We start from the raw sequence: 17,368 nt of genomic DNA, 5'->3' as shown, positions 1-17,368 counted from the left end.
AACAATATTAAAATGTAGGAAAATACACCAAATAGCGTTTTTATTTTCTTCTTTCTTTCTTTCTTTTAGCATGATATAAAAGGAGGAGCGACAACAGTAAAGGACGAGAGAGAACCAGGCCTGGACTTTACGTTATGTTTTATTATGTGTGACCGGCAGTCGAACGTGAGGGAGCTGCCGGCATTTTACTTTCGTTTTGTTGTTTATTTTATTAAAGTTTTGTTGTTCAACGTTCGCCGGTTCCCTCCTCCTTCCTTGCTGTGAACATTGTTACACACATATACAGTATATATATATTATCCTACAGAACCTTATATTTACTGAAGAACGGATTAGTGTGTCTGTGTTTAGTTTGGCTGCCTTGCTGTGCGTGCAACCAGTTTACGTCATCGAAAAAGAACATGGCGGCCTCCTTAGGTTACAATGAGTATTACATTTAAGGTTTTTTTAAAGAGTAGCATGAGATCATGAAAATTACATTTCATGCAGTGTGTTGTGTTGCCGTGTTTGAAAGTAAGCTGTCTGCCAAGTTGTCCCAGTTGGAAAGTCTGAAGGTGAATAAATAACAAAGTTATTGGCTTGTAAAAATGGGAGTCGACTCTGAATCATGTACAGACACGTCTGATCGTGGTAATGCTTACTCGATCGATGATGACAAGTACTTCCCTATCTGCAAGTATTTGTTGCTGTAGCTGGTGGAGACGGATTGCATTGTTGGCTCTGACTATTTCCACAATGGCAAGTTCCTGCTGTTGGGTGAACAGGTGTTGCCGACCACCCCCAGATGGTCTTCTAGTCATTCTGTAAAAAACCAACCACAAATTGTTATTGGTTTGGTTCTTTTTTACGGTACTGTATACTGTACACAGTACTGTAACATCTCAATGGTACAGTACTATGTACTACACTGTACTGTATGTTTCACAAAACTACAATTTTTTGTTACAAAAGGAGCACTAGCCAACTTGCAGTACAGTACATGTGATACGGTAATGTGATAGGGTAATGTGATACGGTACAGTACTGTAAATACTGTAGATACAGTCAGGAGTAGAGCGTTGAATACATACCTGTTTTCCAGTCTGAATGTCCTTATGATGGATGCAACTGTGAACCGGCTTAGATGTGGGTGGACTCTCTGCCCAGCTTCCCTCATTGTCAGGCCATGATTTATCACATCATCCACCAAAGTTGCTCTATATTGCTAATATCATCTAAAATATGGTTCCGTGCATAGCCTCTTCCACCACGTCCTACTCCTCTCTTTCTTTGTCTTCCTCTTCCTCTACCTCTTGCTCTCCCTGCCTCCATGCTTGCAAAGTTATCAAAATGGCTCAACTGAGGCCTATTTGTGGCTGGCTGATTGGTGTTCAGTTTTGTAAGTATTTTCAGGTGTGTGTCTAAGTGTTTTCAATCACCCAATGTTTTTTGTATTTTGAATAGATGTGTTTTCCCAATGGTACCCATCAGATTTCATTTATGAACGAAGTGTCTTATGTATGAAATAGTGTGTAGTGTGCAGAAGCAAGTGTGCTGCAGAATTGCAACTAAAGTGCAAAGCAGCGCTTTTGTTTAAGGTACGATTACACTGAGTTTAAGGTATAGTAACAAAAGCTTCAAGTTTTGTTACTTTGGTCTAAGCATTTGTCTATAGTGTTCAAGCAATGGGCAAAAACTGTAATATACTGTATATGACATCCAACCACCTGTAAACCGTAATCCAGTAATGATGGTAGGCGTTCCATTTGCGACACATTATGAACGCGTTTGACCAATCACAACAGACTACACCATCTGACCAATCACATGACACTAGGCTAGCGGCTAGGAGGGGACTAGACGGATGGAGACGCATTAAGCCATACATCTCTCTATACACCGGGTTCCCTTTAAGACTATTGACTTGTTATTAATGCTCCGCAAACTGGCTGTGTTGATGCTTCTTCTGCTGTTTGTGAAAACATTTTTTGATTTTTTATTGATAAGGTCACCCTCACCAGGGTTTATATTTCACCGCCTTCTTATGACCCTTCAGTCATTGTTCCTTCCTCTGCTATATTTGATAGGTTTGAACCTGTGACTTTGTCAGTGCCACAGGAGACTGTGAGCCATTTGAAGCCCTCAGGTTCTCCACTTGATGTTGTCCCTCCTCGACTCGTTAAAGAGGTATTTTCTACTGTTGGACCAGCTGTTCTTGCAGTTGTAAATTGCAGTTTGTCTTCAGGTGTGGTCCCTGACAATTTTAAACATGCAGTAGTACAACCTCTGATTAAAAAACTGGTCTTTAGGCCTATTTCTAAACTGCCTTTTCTTTCAAAAATACTCAAAAATACAGTCTGTAGTCAATTAATGGACATTTTGTAAAATCACAATCTTCTTGAAGTTTTTCAGTCCGGGTTTAAATCTCTACACAGCACTAATTCGGCTCTTATAAATGTTTTTAATTTTATATTTTTAGATCAATGGTTTGTGGCGGTCAAATGGTTTAGGTCCTATTTGACAGATCGGACTTTTTGTGTTAGCTGTGGCAACGCTGTGTCTTCCTTCCTTCTCTGCACCTCTCTCTTGTGGGGTGCCGCAAGGCTCAGTGTCAGGTCCTCGTCTCTCTTTATTTGCTACCGCATGGATCAATAATTAAGAAGCATGGCTTGTCTTTTCACAGTTACGCAGACGATAGTCAGATTTATGTGCCTCTTAAAAATAGTGACACTGTTACAGGGTTTTTCCTGCATAGAGAAATTGGAGGCGGCCGCTCTTTGGCTCTTGCCAAAATTATGTTGCGAGTCTTCACAAGAAATGCTGCGTTCATTTAAAGGAGAGGTTGTTCAAATGGTTTTACTAGATGTGAAATAAGTCTCTGGTGTCCCCAGAGTGTGTATGTGAAGTTTTAGCTCAAAATACCCAGCGGATCATTTATTATAGAATGTTGAAGTTGCCCGTTTTTGAGTGTGTGTAAAAAGGCACCGATTTTGCTTATATCTCTTTAAATGTTAATGAGCTATTCGTCCCAGCCCCCTCTCCAGAGGAGGGCGGAGTTTCAGGAACTCTGCTGATGCGTACCAGCCAAAACAAAACATCAAAATGTCAGTAATTGTTAGTGGTGTTCAGCCCTATATGTACGAACTGGAGTCTGACACTGATGGAGAGACACAAGCAGTGACAACCTTAAGAATGGAACAGGACGTTTCCGAATGGTTAGTTGTAATTTTGCAGTTATTGTGAAATGAATGTTCTTCAAGTGATCGATAAGCATTAGCATGGTCCGTCATGATAATGTATAAATCGCTGTGCAGGTGCTCGTGTGGGAATTGCAGTAAAATGACTACAGAGAATAAATGCTTCATGGAGGTCGAGCAGGTATAGTTTAGCGTTACTATAGTTATACTACGCTTTCAACGTTGTTCTATCATGTACTGTCACACTTACTTTACGTATTGTTTACGATAAGCCCGACAGCATGTGAGGGCAGCGTCAATAAATACAGTTAGACGCTGTACTTCTATTGTTAGCAACATTACCAATATAGCGCGATAACAAGCCCATTAAGAGTGGCCATTTTGAAAGACTAATCAGCAACAATATGAGGTGTGATACTTAACGTTACTGCTTCTGCTGGATATGAGGACTGGGCACGAAGTGTTGGTATTGCTCCCGGTTTCAGTAGCAACCTCGTTGAAAGTCCAGCGTTGTACTGGGCCTCATTCGTGAAGCAGTCCGGTGTGAAATGATTGGCGGAAACATGAAATACTTTACCGATTCTCAGCGGGACATTGCCTTCATAAATGAAATATAACCTTGCTGTTCTCTATAACTCAGCTTGCGGGAGTCTATAGAGACAGTTATGCTGGTCGGTACATCCTAATACAGAACAACTGTAGTGCCCACCGTGGCGCAGACATTGTGTAGCTCCAGTGACGATCTAACGATGGCGAGTTTGGCGACTGTTGTACTTCCCACATGGGACTGTGTCTACGCAAATAGGGCAGATCGTCACCACTGCTGGGTGGGCTTTGCCGTTGGGTGACGACATAAACGGCAGAATTCACATCTTTGCTTTTACCAACACGGTTTTTGAATTACGCAAATTAATAAAAAAAGGAGTGAGCACATTTTTACTGTTTAGACTGCTTGTTTACAGACACTGTGGACACGTATTAATGTTTTAACACATTATAAAAGTGAATTTTGCAAATTATGTTCCCTTCAACACTGTCATTTGTAACTGCAGTTGCGACATTACGCCACAGTGGAGGCGCTGTTTCGTTATCAGCACACTGAGGCGCTAAAAAGAGCTGCAGAACAAGAGCCGGCTGTGTTTCACGTCTGTTTGTTTTGCATCCAAGTACGTTTAATTTCTTGAAATTTCTTAAATTAACATGACGTACATCATTGTAATGTCTTCAGCTGTGCAGCTGGATCGTTGAATCAGCGTATACTGTACACAGTGAGTTCTCCAGTATGAACGCACATCAGAACGACTCGCACACGAATGACTCATTTGAACCGATTCATTTAAACTGTTGAACTTTTCAGTCACTAGCGAATACAAGAGATCCTTGAATCATTTAAAGTGAACCACAGAGAATGAAAGATGTGAATGAGCTTTGATCATTTAGTAAGACTGGTTAATTCAGTTGGCTATTGTGGGCTGAAAAGTTATTTGAAAATGATAAAAATGCTTTATTTGATTAAAAAAAACATTTCTGTTTGGTTGAATAAAAGTAATGTTTTATATAACTTAATAATTGTCATTTTTATCTAATTTTGTTAGAACCTTTAATATGTCAAACTCAAAGTCACTTTGGTTAAACCACTTAAAGGTACGTAGGCCTACCTGTGTGTGTGTGTGTGTGCGTGTGTGCGTGTGTGTGTGTGTGTGTGTACAAGATTAGGATGGCACCACCTCCGCCTCATGTTGAGCCAGGAAAAACCCTGCGTTAGTTCACTTTTCGACTGTCTCGGCGATGTAAAGGCCTGGATGGCTCTTAATTTTCTAAGTTTTAACAAAAAAAGTTATGGTTTTTGGAGGCACCACTGGAACCACATCAAGCTAGATAAAGCCACTTCTTTCGAGGCAGCTATTTTAGACAGTTATCCACGGCTTGATTACTGTGATGTGTTGTATGCGGGGGGTTAGTGGGGCTTTGGTCGCTCGTCTGCAGATGGTGCAAAATGCTGCAGCGCGTCTTTTAACTGGAACTCAGAAATATGAGAACACCTCTCCCATTTTAGCCACACTTCATTGGCTGCCTGTACACTTTAGGATCAATTTTAAAATGATTATATTTGTTTTTAAAGCGCTAAATGGTCTTGCCCCACTCTACATTTCTGAGCTGCTACACCTTCATATGCCCACCCATTCTCTCAGGTCAGCTGATAAACTGTTACCAAAAAAAAAAACTGTTACCTGAGTGTGCCTAAAACAAAACGTAAGCTGAGAGGCGACCGTGCCTTTGCTGTGGCAGCTCCTAAATTGTGGAACGATTTGCCCGTCTATTAGACAGGCTTCTTCGTTTTCTTCATTCAAATCACTTTTGAAAACTCATCTTTTCTCCTTGGCTTTTAAAACCTGATGTTGACATTTTGATTGTTTTAGTGTATATGATGTATTTATATCTCGTGTTTGCATAAGTTTTTTATTTTTTATTTTCTGTACAGCACTTTGGTCCCCTTCCGTGGTTGTAAAGTGCTTCATAAATAAAGTTTGCTTGCAGGTTGCACATCGATGGAACGTTGTTGTCGACCACTTGAAACACAATGTTGTGTTTTTGCTTTCTGTATATGAAGATGAGGTGTACTTGCCCCACAGATGCCATTGTGACCCAATTATGGAAGTAGGTGACAGGTGGATTTCTTAAGCTTTCTCTGAGTCTCCAGTGATTTAAACACATTATTGGAAATAACATTACATGCTGCACATGTGTCAAGTTTGAATGTAACACTTTTGTTTTTCATGTTTAGGCTTTCAGTCCGCTTCATATTATATTGTTATTAGCGTATGTAAAGTGACTTTTACTTGTGATACTTGACTGTTGTGCTTTTATTTTCATCGCCCAACTTCAAACCTGTTTTTCTCTGTTTTTGAAAACCATGTCGATCAGCCGTGCAAAAACAATAACTGTAGTTACATACAAGGTGAATGTATTCAGAGTATGGTATGAACAGATTTGGAAAGGGCTTGAAGCTTTCATGTGGTATCAAAATCTGTGATATGTAAAATTTCACCATGTGTTGGATTTTTGCCAGATCACATCACATCACTGAGTGAATGAGTTTCACACACCAGCAGCTTTAGTAAAAGAAACTTGGAGTGGGTTAAATCAGCGTGGAGTTAATCAGTGAGTCGAATAACTTGAGAACCAAATCAGTTTTATTTGTTAAAGGAGTAGTTCACTATAAAATACACATTTTGTGATATTATAATTAACCGCGTCATACAAGCCGTCCGTGTGTTTATTTCAGTAACACTTTACTTGAAGGGGTGTTCATAAGACTGACATGACACATGTCATGAATATGAAGGAGATTTTATGCATGTTTATGACATCTGTCTGACTTTGTCTTTGTTATGACAACTTGACAAAAAGCAATACATCATAACCTGTCAGTGTCTTTGTCAGGACAACTTGACATTACCAAGACAACTTAACCTGTCATAAACATGACATAGCAGATTAATAATCAAACTTAAGAAACTACGTAGCTTTATGGGTTACGGTATGCTATACCGTGCTGTTGTACTCGTGTCTAAACCGGAGTAAACTTGTTCAACTTGATACTGTCTCCCTGAGTCTTGATCGACATCCTGTGGTGAACGCAATTTACTACCAGATAAAGTTACCATTATTACCTCTTCCTTCTTAATACCATCTCTTCAGCCTAGTGTGGTAGAACCAATAGTTCGTCCCTTGTAGCGGTGATTGGTTGTGATTATTGACCATCCTATCATGCGACAGAGGGGTGTAGATATAGAGCTGGTAGTGAAGTGGTTTGGCATCATGAGTCACGCCCCTTGGCGTCGGTGTCATATCCGGTCGGCCAGTAGAGCGGCACGTGAGGAAAAACCTTGTGGCTGACACTTGGTTAGCGTTGCCCCTCTGCTAAGCGCAAGCTTGAGTGAGCTGAGTCGAGCTTGTGTGGCTGTTAATATTACGGACGTTCTGGGTCGGGCTGCGTACACAGTTTTCCAACAGACGTAGCGAGTGGTTCTCCGCACATTTGTGCGGTTACCCGATTAGCTGGGTTACGAGATCTGAGGAGTACGACAGTTTGAACGAGCCGCAACCGCCCAGTGCATTCATCGGTTGGTTGGTTACCTGTTTTGGTTGAGGTTGGGAAGAGTCTACCTTCATGACAGATTGGTTGCGTCTCTACCAGTGATTACGTCCCACATTTCCTGATCTGCGTGGTAGTTATCCGGGGGCGCTGTTGCTATATTTTATTTTAGTGTTAATTCTGCTTTACCCTTTTTGTTTTGTTTGTGTCACGAGAGAGAAACACACAGATCCAATTGCGGGGTAACAGTTTATTAACAGAAGGAAACACAAAGGGCACTGAGAGAGTTCAAAAAGGTCCAGGCAATGGAAAGAGTCCAACCGTCCTAGCTGACTACAAGGCCAACCGGAGAACCCGGTATATGGCAGCGTCAGCAGTGGTATGAGCGGGACGGCGGCAGAGATGACGTAAGCCGGCAGCAGAGATGAGATCGGGAAACAGCAGGCAGCCGAGAGCAGAGCGAGCAGCAACCACCCTTATGGTGGAACAGGCAGTCCGTGGCCAGCCGTAAAGATGCGGTCGAGAGACGGCAAACAGTCCCAGTGAAGACGGCGAGAGTGGAGCGAGCAGCAACCACCTCGATGGTGGAACAGGCAGTCCGTGGCCAGCAGCGGAGATGAGGTCGACTATCGGTGGTGCTGTGGTGGAAGCAGTCCTATGGGCGTAGGGAGAATTGACACGAAGAGCACAGAACAGGAATCCACACGGAAAGGTATCCAACACACGAACATCCACACGACATGACACGACAAGAAAACACTGAATAACAAGGGCAAGACAAGGGGTAGTTAAACACTACAACTCACGGTACGGCGACTGTATTCAACGAACGTACAAGTGAAGTGAGAAAGTGACCGAGAATAAATAGACTGAGTTAATGACCACCAGGTGAGAACACAGATTAATGAGGGTAGATGCGGAGTGACAGGTGATACTCATAAACACACATACACGCCGACAGTAAGCGTGTGCGGTTGCCAAGACAACCGCAGCCAGCTCAGCACACATACTTGCACACACACAAAGAGACAAATGAACAGTGCAAGCCTCAGGTCCCGACAGTTTGTGCTTTATTTTTTTTTCATTTACATTGTTTTCTTTGGCACTACTGTTTTTTCTTTTTTTTGTTTTACTCAAATTAAACAGCTGTGCCGTACTACATTGGCTAGCCCTGACGGTGCTGCTGTAGTTACATGTTTAATTTATTTGTTGTTCTATTGTTTCTATTTTTGTTTGTTATATTGTTTCCTATTCTTGTGAAGGTGCATCATTGTGAGCAAGGAGAGCGCCTGCTTGTTATACTGCATTGCAGTGTACCGGGATTGCAGAGTGCCTGCAGCCTTATTGAAACTTGTGCCAAACATATTTCCATCCATTTTTGTTACAGGAGCTGAGTGCCGAAGGCGGGGCGGAGTTTGGGGCGGCGGTGTTCTCCCACGAGTGCTGTGGTGTGTTGGTGTGTGTGTGGGTGTGTGTGCGCGTGAGCGTGTGTGCACCGGTGTAACCAGTGTGAGGTGCGGTGTGGCCTGTTGTGCCCCTGGCCCCTGCGGTCGTGCCTCGGCTCCTGTTCCCTTGTGGTTAGTTGAGAAGTGTCTGTTGGCCCAGATTGCTTACTGCTGTATTTTCTTTTATTATTATTATTTTTTTCCTTTTGTGTCAGTTGGTTTAATATTGTGTTAGACCTTTTTTAAAATAAAAATATTTCTATTTCTATCCTCACGTCTCCTGCCACTTACTGAAATTAACCTGTGTGCCTAAAGTGTAAATACCTTCTCGTCCCTGGCAAGTATCCAGGGTGGCGTAGTCGCTCTCTATTCAGTGGTCAATTGGTGTCAGGTCACACTAGCATACATAAATTATTATCATTTTTTTATCATATCATAATTATCATTATTCTATATAATAATTATTCTAATTAATAGGCTATGAACAGCTGCTACGCTAAATATTTTCTGTTCGCTTTGTTTTCACCTCGGGATGCTCAGGTAATGTCACGATTGGTGAGGTGCAAGAACAGAGGACCCAGGTGCAGACAGCGGGTATGGGGTTAACAGGACATTTATTCACAAAAGTACAAAACAAAGACCCACGTGGGGGTAACATAATAAAACAAGGAGATAACGCGACATGACAAGACAGGACTGAGACTAACTACACTGACCAGACTGTTGATAGAAATGAACAAGGACTACAATAAACTACACTAGACACGGACAGGAACTCACCAGACAAATGACACATACACACTCAATGAACCAGCACAGGACAGAGAACAGAGGGGCATTAAATAAGGGATCAAATCAAGAGGGGACAGGTGTGGGGCATGAACTAATAACAGCACTAATGAGGAAACAAGAGGGCAGGAACAATGACTAGACCGGAGAGAGTATGGTAAGCCAAAAGGGCCAAAACGCCTCTCTCCACATGAAACAAGAGGCTCTGCCACAAGATCAAGAAAAGCAAGACAATATGGGGCAGAACCATGACAGGTAACTAGTGATATGCCAGCTCCAGTGCAGATCCTGTCTCCCACCAAGGTGTCAGATGACCCAACACATGCAGAAAGATGACAGCGCCCCTTGCAATGACTTATAGATGACACATGATGCCTCATTTAATTTATATATATATATATATATAAAAAGCGCCCTTGCCAGAATGACTTTTGATGAACATGATTGCCTCATCTTTATTTTGATATTCATATATATGAGTATATATTATATATATATATATATATAATTTTATTGTTTTATGTATTATGTGAATTTTTTTGGTGTTCTTGTTTAAAGCTGCTTTGTGTAAACTGTGAAAAGTGCTATACAAATAAACCAGAATGAATTAATGAATGAATGAATTAATGTTTTAGCATGACTGTTAGGGCTGTCACAATTATTAAATAATCGTCTCATCGCGATAGTTTGACCTCATCACGATGGTTTCAGATCACAGCAATTATTGCACATCTCTATAGAAGACACTAGGGGGAGCTGTAGTGCATCTGCATATTTTAGTGTATATATTGTTACTAAAGCATGGTAATACTTGTAAAATGTACCACCACAACACAATCACTTAAAAAAAAAAACTAAAACATATACAAATTACCTGCAGTACAATTTAATATTATTTAAGCAAATCTCAGTGTGAAAACCAAAATTTCATTAACACACAAGTAAAATTTTATTGTAGTCTAGAAAGTGAGAAAAAAACAGACTAGAAGCTTTTCTATGACTGATAGTATTTTAATGGTGGCTTCAATTCACACCTGATCAACTTACTTCATTTACAAGTATTTGGCAGTTGTATTATTGACAGGTAAAAGCCTAAACCTTAAATATATGATGACCCAATTTTTTCCGATGTATTTCCAAGAAAAAAACACAGTCTTGTATTCAGAACAATATGGTCGTTTCAATCGCTGAATCAAAAATGTATGAGAATTAAATGTCAATGCCCTAAAACAGACAATTAATTGTCATAATCGCAATGATTTATTAGACAATTAATCGTCAGTCAAATTTCATAATCGTGACAGCCCTAATGACTGTTAACATTTACTCTGTCTAAAAATATTTTAAAGCAAAGTACAGATATGAGCAATATAGAAAATAAACACGTGTAAATACAGTTATGGGGAAATATAAATCTCTAATCAGAGTTTTAAAAGAGATCTTATATAAATAAATAAATAAAATGGAATGCTATGAAATAAACTTAACGATACATACGCTATGATAAATACATTGGCACACTACTGTTGTTTTACACACTTGATCTCGGGTTATTACACTAACAATCTTCACAAATACAGCCATGTAAAAAATTAAGAGACCATTTCAGAGACCGTTTTTCTGCTTTTAAAATGGACTATTTATAGGTACTGTACTGTATGTGTTTAGGTAAAATTATCATTTTTATTTAATTCTGTGAACTACTATTAATATTTCTCTCAAACTTGAAATAAACATTGTGTTTCTATTTGCATTTATTTTCAGAAACTGAGAAACAGTAGACAATAACAGAAAAGATGCTCTGTATTTTTTCAGACCAAATAATTTCAAATACTACAAAGAAAGCAAGTTCATATTTAATGTTAAGCAATATAACAGTCATATTTCTACATGTATTTAGGAAAAGTTCAAATATACAGTATGTATTTTTTAATGACCTGGATTTTTATCACAGATTTTATGTGTTTTGTCATGCTGGCTGTCTTTCACATTGCTGTTGGATGACTTTATGTCACTCCTGAGGTTTGATTTTGTTGAAATTCAACAGACACTGAACTGACCACAATACATCTAGAAATTATGATTAAACAAATTTGGAGTGGTCTCTTAATTTTTTTCTGAGGCTGTATAGTGATGAGGACTATAATGAGATTAAATATATTCAGCAGTGATGTGAACCCCTGGTCATTCCCACAAGATCAATAATAGAGAAGAACAATAATAGAAACTAGATAGTACATTTTCTAAAGAAACTGTGAGTGATGCTTTCGTGGCAAACCGCGGAACTCGGCACTAGGGTGATGACACTTTAAGTACTAGTGAATCTAACCAACCCCCATGACTCTAAGATGTTCAGATACAGAGATATAGGTCTTGCTAAACGGTTGCTAGGCTAATGTGTTTGGTTGCTATGGGCGTGGCTTGGCATCTGCCAACTGATGATGCTTCAAGCCACAAGTGAAACAAACCAACTCCCATGTCTCTACGATGTTCCTATGCATAGATATAGGTTTGGCTAAACGGTTGCTAGGCTAACCTGTTTGGTTGCTATGGGCGTGGCTTAGTATGTGCTAATTGATGATGCTCTAAGCTATGAGTGAAACGACCCAACCCCCGTGTCTCTACGATGTTCTGATGCAGAGATATAGGTGTTGCTAAATGGTTGCTAGGCTAACCTGTTTGGTTGCTGTGGGCGTGGCTTAGCATATGCCAACTGATAATGCTTCAACCCACAAGTGAAACAAACCAACCCCCATCTCTCTATGATGTTCTGATGAAGAGATGTAGGTGTTGTTAAACGGTTGCTAAGTTAAGATGTTTTGTTGCTATGGGCGTGGCTTAATGAACTTCCTGGGCCACTGATTGGTTGCCTGAGTAATACGTGCCCACCCCCTCATCTCTCCGACACTGTACTGCAAAGATATCCATATGAACTTTTGATAATGGGAGTCAATGGGATCGGTTGCTAGGTTGCTGTAAATGGTTTCTATGGGCGTGGCTTAATAGCTTTAAGATGATCCTGTGACACTGATTGGATGTCTGAGTGAAATGAGCCCACCCCCTCATCTCTACGACACTGTTCTGCAAAGATATTCATATGGACTTTTGATAATGGGAGTCAATGGGATCGGTTGCTAGGTTGCTGTAAATGGTTGCTATGGGCGTGGCTTAATATCTTCATAATGATCATGTGACACTGATTGGTTGTCTGAGTCAAATGAGCCCACCCCCTTGTCTGTAAGTGGTTGTACTGCTAAGATATTCAACACCGGACGTTTTACGCCTTATATGGGCATGCTTCCTGTGATTGGGAAATTTTGGGAGGCTCTCACACCCCAGGGGTGCAACTTACACCCCATTGTGAGTGATGTTCTTATAGAGCCTGATAACCCCTTCAAATCGTGTATTGTTTTCATGTTTCTACGATATCCTCGCTCGGAGCTACGATCCCTCAAAGTTGGGCGCAATGTTAAGTCAATGGGATTTTTCGGGTGTTTTTTCGCCCCCCTATCGCAACCCCCACCCTATCGCTTATAAAAGTCATAGCACACCATTCCCGAATAGGCCCGTCGATGTGATGTATTCATTCATGGGTCTACGTCAAAAGCTGCGGGACAAGTAGCGTGCCAAACTTTTGGCGGAACAAGAATAATTATTATAAGAAGTATGTATGTTCGAATAACAATAGTTATGCTTTTTCAAAGCATCACTAATGAGTAAATCAAATCAAGGAGCTTTTGCATTAAAGATTCAGTTTGTAGATGCAGATTAAAGATGTTTCACACAAGAACCTGTAAATAAAACAAAGATTCAGTCAATTAGGTGAAACGTTCTATATTTTTTTATTATTACATTTTATTGTGAAGACCGGTGGTGCATTTCCCAGAAGCAAGTTCTGTCTTTCCCAGCATAGGTCAATGAATTATTCTTGATATATGGTTGTGATCGCAAACTGTAGTGACAAGCAATAAAAACCTGAATAAATAAACACACCAGCATCTGAACTGTCACCTGCACTTGTGTGTCATGTTAACTTGTGTGATATAGAATATTTTGACTCATAATAATTTTAGCTCTGATGATTTTACACGTGATTTTGTATGTCCACATGAAAGAGTTTTTCTCTGTTGATCAGTCAAGTTGTAAAGTGTGTGTACTCGCCTCCGTCCTCCGTCTCTTGTTCTTCTTCTTTCTCAGGTAGTTGTGTCCAGGACAGATTAAAATCAGAGATGTGTGATGCCAGAGCAGACTGCAGCTAAAATTCATCAAAGATTTCACTTATACTGTCATTTCTCATTCTCTCATCATCACTCATCTCATATATTTACACACATCAAACACTCTCATATGTCACTTCTCTCTTAAATCATCACTTTTACTTTTGTATTTTAAGACTCTTTTTCTCACCTGATGGAGGATTTTGTCGCTCTCAGCAGCTACATCACCACTGGAGGAGAACTTCAGCCTCAGAAAGGTTTTTCTTCTGAGATCTGAAAAACACAAAACATTTAACAATCATATAAATATTACCACAATATTATATCATTATATTAAGCAAATATTAAAACAAGGCAAAAAATAATATTTAAATATTAAAAATAACAGCAAGACTATTTTAAAAGCACTTTCTAATGTTTGCATTGTGTCAAAGCAGCTGTACAAGAGAACACACACAAAGAGAAAAAACACGTTACACACATAAAATAAATAAACATAACCGTTTGAAACCGATAAAGAAAATCTATACACTAGAGATGAGCTAGAGATGGCTTTAGATACATTACCAACACTGTTACAAAAGAAATTGCAATAATTTGGAATAATACTGTTCCCCCATCATGTGTTAAACAGTCCAGCACAGAGTTTTTTATAACCCCCTGGTTGATTTTGTCCATATTTTACCCAACAATGAGTTGAAATGACCCAACATTTTAAAGAATGTATTAATAACTTATTTCCTATTATTATTGTTATTCTCAAACAGCAGATTTTCTCATACACTGTTGATTTCTGCTTGTAAATTTTGTTGTTTGTTGTTATTTGGTTAAATTTTATGTATGAAAACACGATGAGAGTGATTACCAGGAAGAAAAAACACTGCTGTGAGTTCACTTAAATAAGCGATTTCAACAACAGCATGTCTCTAAAACAGCAAAACCAATGGTACTCGCATACTATTTCAAATCAAAGCAACCTCTGCATCAATTTTAGACGATCTTGCAATCCAACGTCTCCAAAGCTGGAAATCCTATCTGCTGGAAATCCTTCCCCATCGTATGCTTACATATCTCCGTGGGTCCTTTCTCGCAGTATCATTGCGGGTACTAATGTCTCTCTGTCGATCGGCAGGTCTTAGCTATTGTCTCATCATTTTATACTCTTCTTTTTACACTTATAATCCTATTACCTTTTGTTAAAGTATTATTTTAAGACTGTCTTTTCAAAACTGCGGGGTTCATGACCCCCATGCCAACACCCCATGCCTGAGTGATTTTAAGGAATCGATTTCATGAAATGAATCAAATAACCTGTTTCATAAACCTCCACCTCACACAGAGAGAGACACTGGACTGCAGGCATTACCACATTCACATAACGTCCCACCATCCCATTACACGAGTAACTGACTGTAGATTTTAAGGGAAGACCAGAAATTACAGCACATCTAGAGAGAGAGAGAGAGAGAGAGAGAGAGAAGCAGACATCAATCAAACAAACCAAATCAATCCACTGTTCAACTGATTTCATGAATCACTTCACCTGGGATTGTTGTTTCCATTGTTGTCCAGTGAGTTTCCAATACGAATCTCCGCTAAGTTGGTTTGTTCAGGAGAAGTGTCTCCTCTGTTACTGAGGATCACTGTTCTAATCGCATATTCATCCAAGAGATCCAACCTCCACCATGGGTTATTTTCAGATTCTGTTACTGAGCAGGAAGTGGCTAAACCAGGTCCATATCTGACACCATCTATAGTGTTTGCAGCAGCCCAGTAGTGGTGTGTGGATGACTGTGTAGCCGTTCCCTTAAATGCTAAATTCTCTGAAACACAATTTAGCATACATATCAACACTTCTGTGGTCATCTTTAATATATTAAATGTATTTTTAATAATGGGCGTCGGAAGCACAAAAAATGTGAGTGGGTCCTCCCCCAGAAGAAAAGTTTAGAACAGGGGTCGGCAATAGGCGGCCTGCGCCCGCAGAGCATGTGAGCGAAGAGGAGCGAGAGAACGCCTTTCTGAAAATGATTTACTTTTTTGCTGTAGGATTATTGTCCCATGTACACCGCATGAGCCTGAATAACAGCACAACAGTAACGGCGACAAGAGGTTTGATACAGGCTCATTTCAGTTAAAAAAACATTATAACATTTATATTTATTTATCTTAAGAGGACATTGTGTCACTTACCCAATGTAACTTTTCTGAAATAAAACCAGAATAAACCTCGATGTCATATGCGGCCGAGGCTGACAAATGTGATCTCCGGAGGATGAATGCAGCCTTTGAAGACGCAGCTACTTTGTACAAGTTTCTTAAACTAAATTCTAAAATGCTTCATTCTAAAAAACGATTGAGGTTTGATGTTTTAACACCGCATTTCCCCTTGTTTTGGTCTATTTTTCTTTTTCTTTAGAGCCTGTTTCTTTTATTACCCCAGTAATAACAAAGGTGTTCTTAGTGCATTTCATCTTTTGTGCGTTTATTTTGAATGTTGCACTATGGCAGCTATATGTTCACGGAAATAAAGTAACGAAAATCAAATATACTTTATCAGTTATTATACAGTTATTTTAGGCACTCTTTAATATTGGCTGTAATGTCACAGAATGTCGGACTGAAACATAACTGCTCTTTTTCAGCCTACACTTAATATTTCGCTCAATGACTGTGCGCTTCGCTCAGTTCCTCACGGACCAAGCAAACACTCCGCTCACATTACGCTCATGCTCACCGGTAAACCAAATCCCGCTCAGATCCCGCTCTGACATAAAATGTGTCTAGTAAGCCTAATTGTTTTCAGTTTATAATAAACTTCTTGAATAAATGTCTCAGTTTAAGTAAGGATAGTGCCATTTTCTCTCACCATCTAGCTAGCTTAAATGTTAACATCACACGACACGACATAATATTGTATTACGTCAAATACGTTACGTTTCGTTAAATAGGCTATGTTGACTATTAAGTAATTATATATAATATATAGTTATATAATAACTATATTTTTAAAAGTATGCTATTCTAGTTGCATTTTTTATCAATGAATTTCTTAAATTATCCTTTTACTATGTTCGATGCCAAACTTACTTGCCGACCCCTGATTTAGAGTGTAAAACGACATCACTTGTCAGCAGCTTCAGTGGTGTAGTGAGAAAGACGCATTACACACAGGGGTTATGGGGCTCTGTGGGGGATTTTGATATGGGTGCATATACAAAGCGTATAATCATATTAATTGACAAAGTGTAAAATATAAATCGAAAGAGCTCTCTGCTATGAAAAATACAATTCCGATCAAAATCATGCTAGATGCTAGCAGTGAAATAAAGCCACATGTGGTGGCCGGTCAATAGGGGGCGCTGGGGCGCCGCCCCCTTAAAGTTAGCCAGAGAAGAAAGCTACTTTAATATGCCTACAATAAGTTTAATATATATTGCAAATTAATAACGTAATAAAATAATTTAGTCGTACTATTCCACCGTTAGTCATATTATCATTTATTAAAAAATAAAAAAATAAAAATTGTATTTTGTTCATACGTGTGTGCGGGGCGCCGGACAAACGAGTGTGTATGTAGGCACTAACATTTTTGAAAAGCATGTGATTTGAGGCTGAGCTCTAATTGGCTTGTTTCAAATC

General features: G+C 39.6%; 1 protein-coding gene across 3 annotated transcripts in view; it reads right to left on the bottom strand.

The window, feature by feature from the left end:
- Positions 1-17,368, bottom strand: part of LOC130555522 (uncharacterized) — a 131,273-nt gene that overhangs the window by 101,084 nt on the left and 12,821 nt on the right. For 2 of the 3 annotated variants that reach the window (XM_057335839.1, XM_057335927.1), the window contains exons 6-10: positions 15,270-15,549; positions 15,038-15,174; positions 13,917-13,999; positions 13,671-13,764; positions 10,513-13,300 (exon numbers count right to left, since the gene is read on the bottom strand). In XM_057335839.1, the coding sequence (XP_057191822.1) occupies positions 13,278-13,300; positions 13,671-13,764; positions 13,917-13,999; positions 15,038-15,174; positions 15,270-15,549 (617 nt within the window). In that variant the 3' untranslated portion in view covers positions 10,513-13,277. Of the gene's footprint in view, positions 1-10,512; positions 13,301-13,670; positions 13,765-13,916; positions 14,000-15,037; positions 15,175-15,269; positions 15,550-17,368 lie in introns of those variants that run through there. The other variant, XM_057336012.1, reaches the window with a different exon arrangement.

Source organism: Triplophysa rosa, linkage group LG1 (assembly GCF_024868665.1).
Source record: "Triplophysa rosa linkage group LG1, Trosa_1v2, whole genome shotgun sequence".
NCBI lineage: Eukaryota > Metazoa > Chordata > Actinopteri > Cypriniformes > Nemacheilidae > Triplophysa > Triplophysa rosa.
Note: the sequence above shows the minus strand (reverse complement) of the source record. Positions and strands in the feature narration are given on the sequence as shown.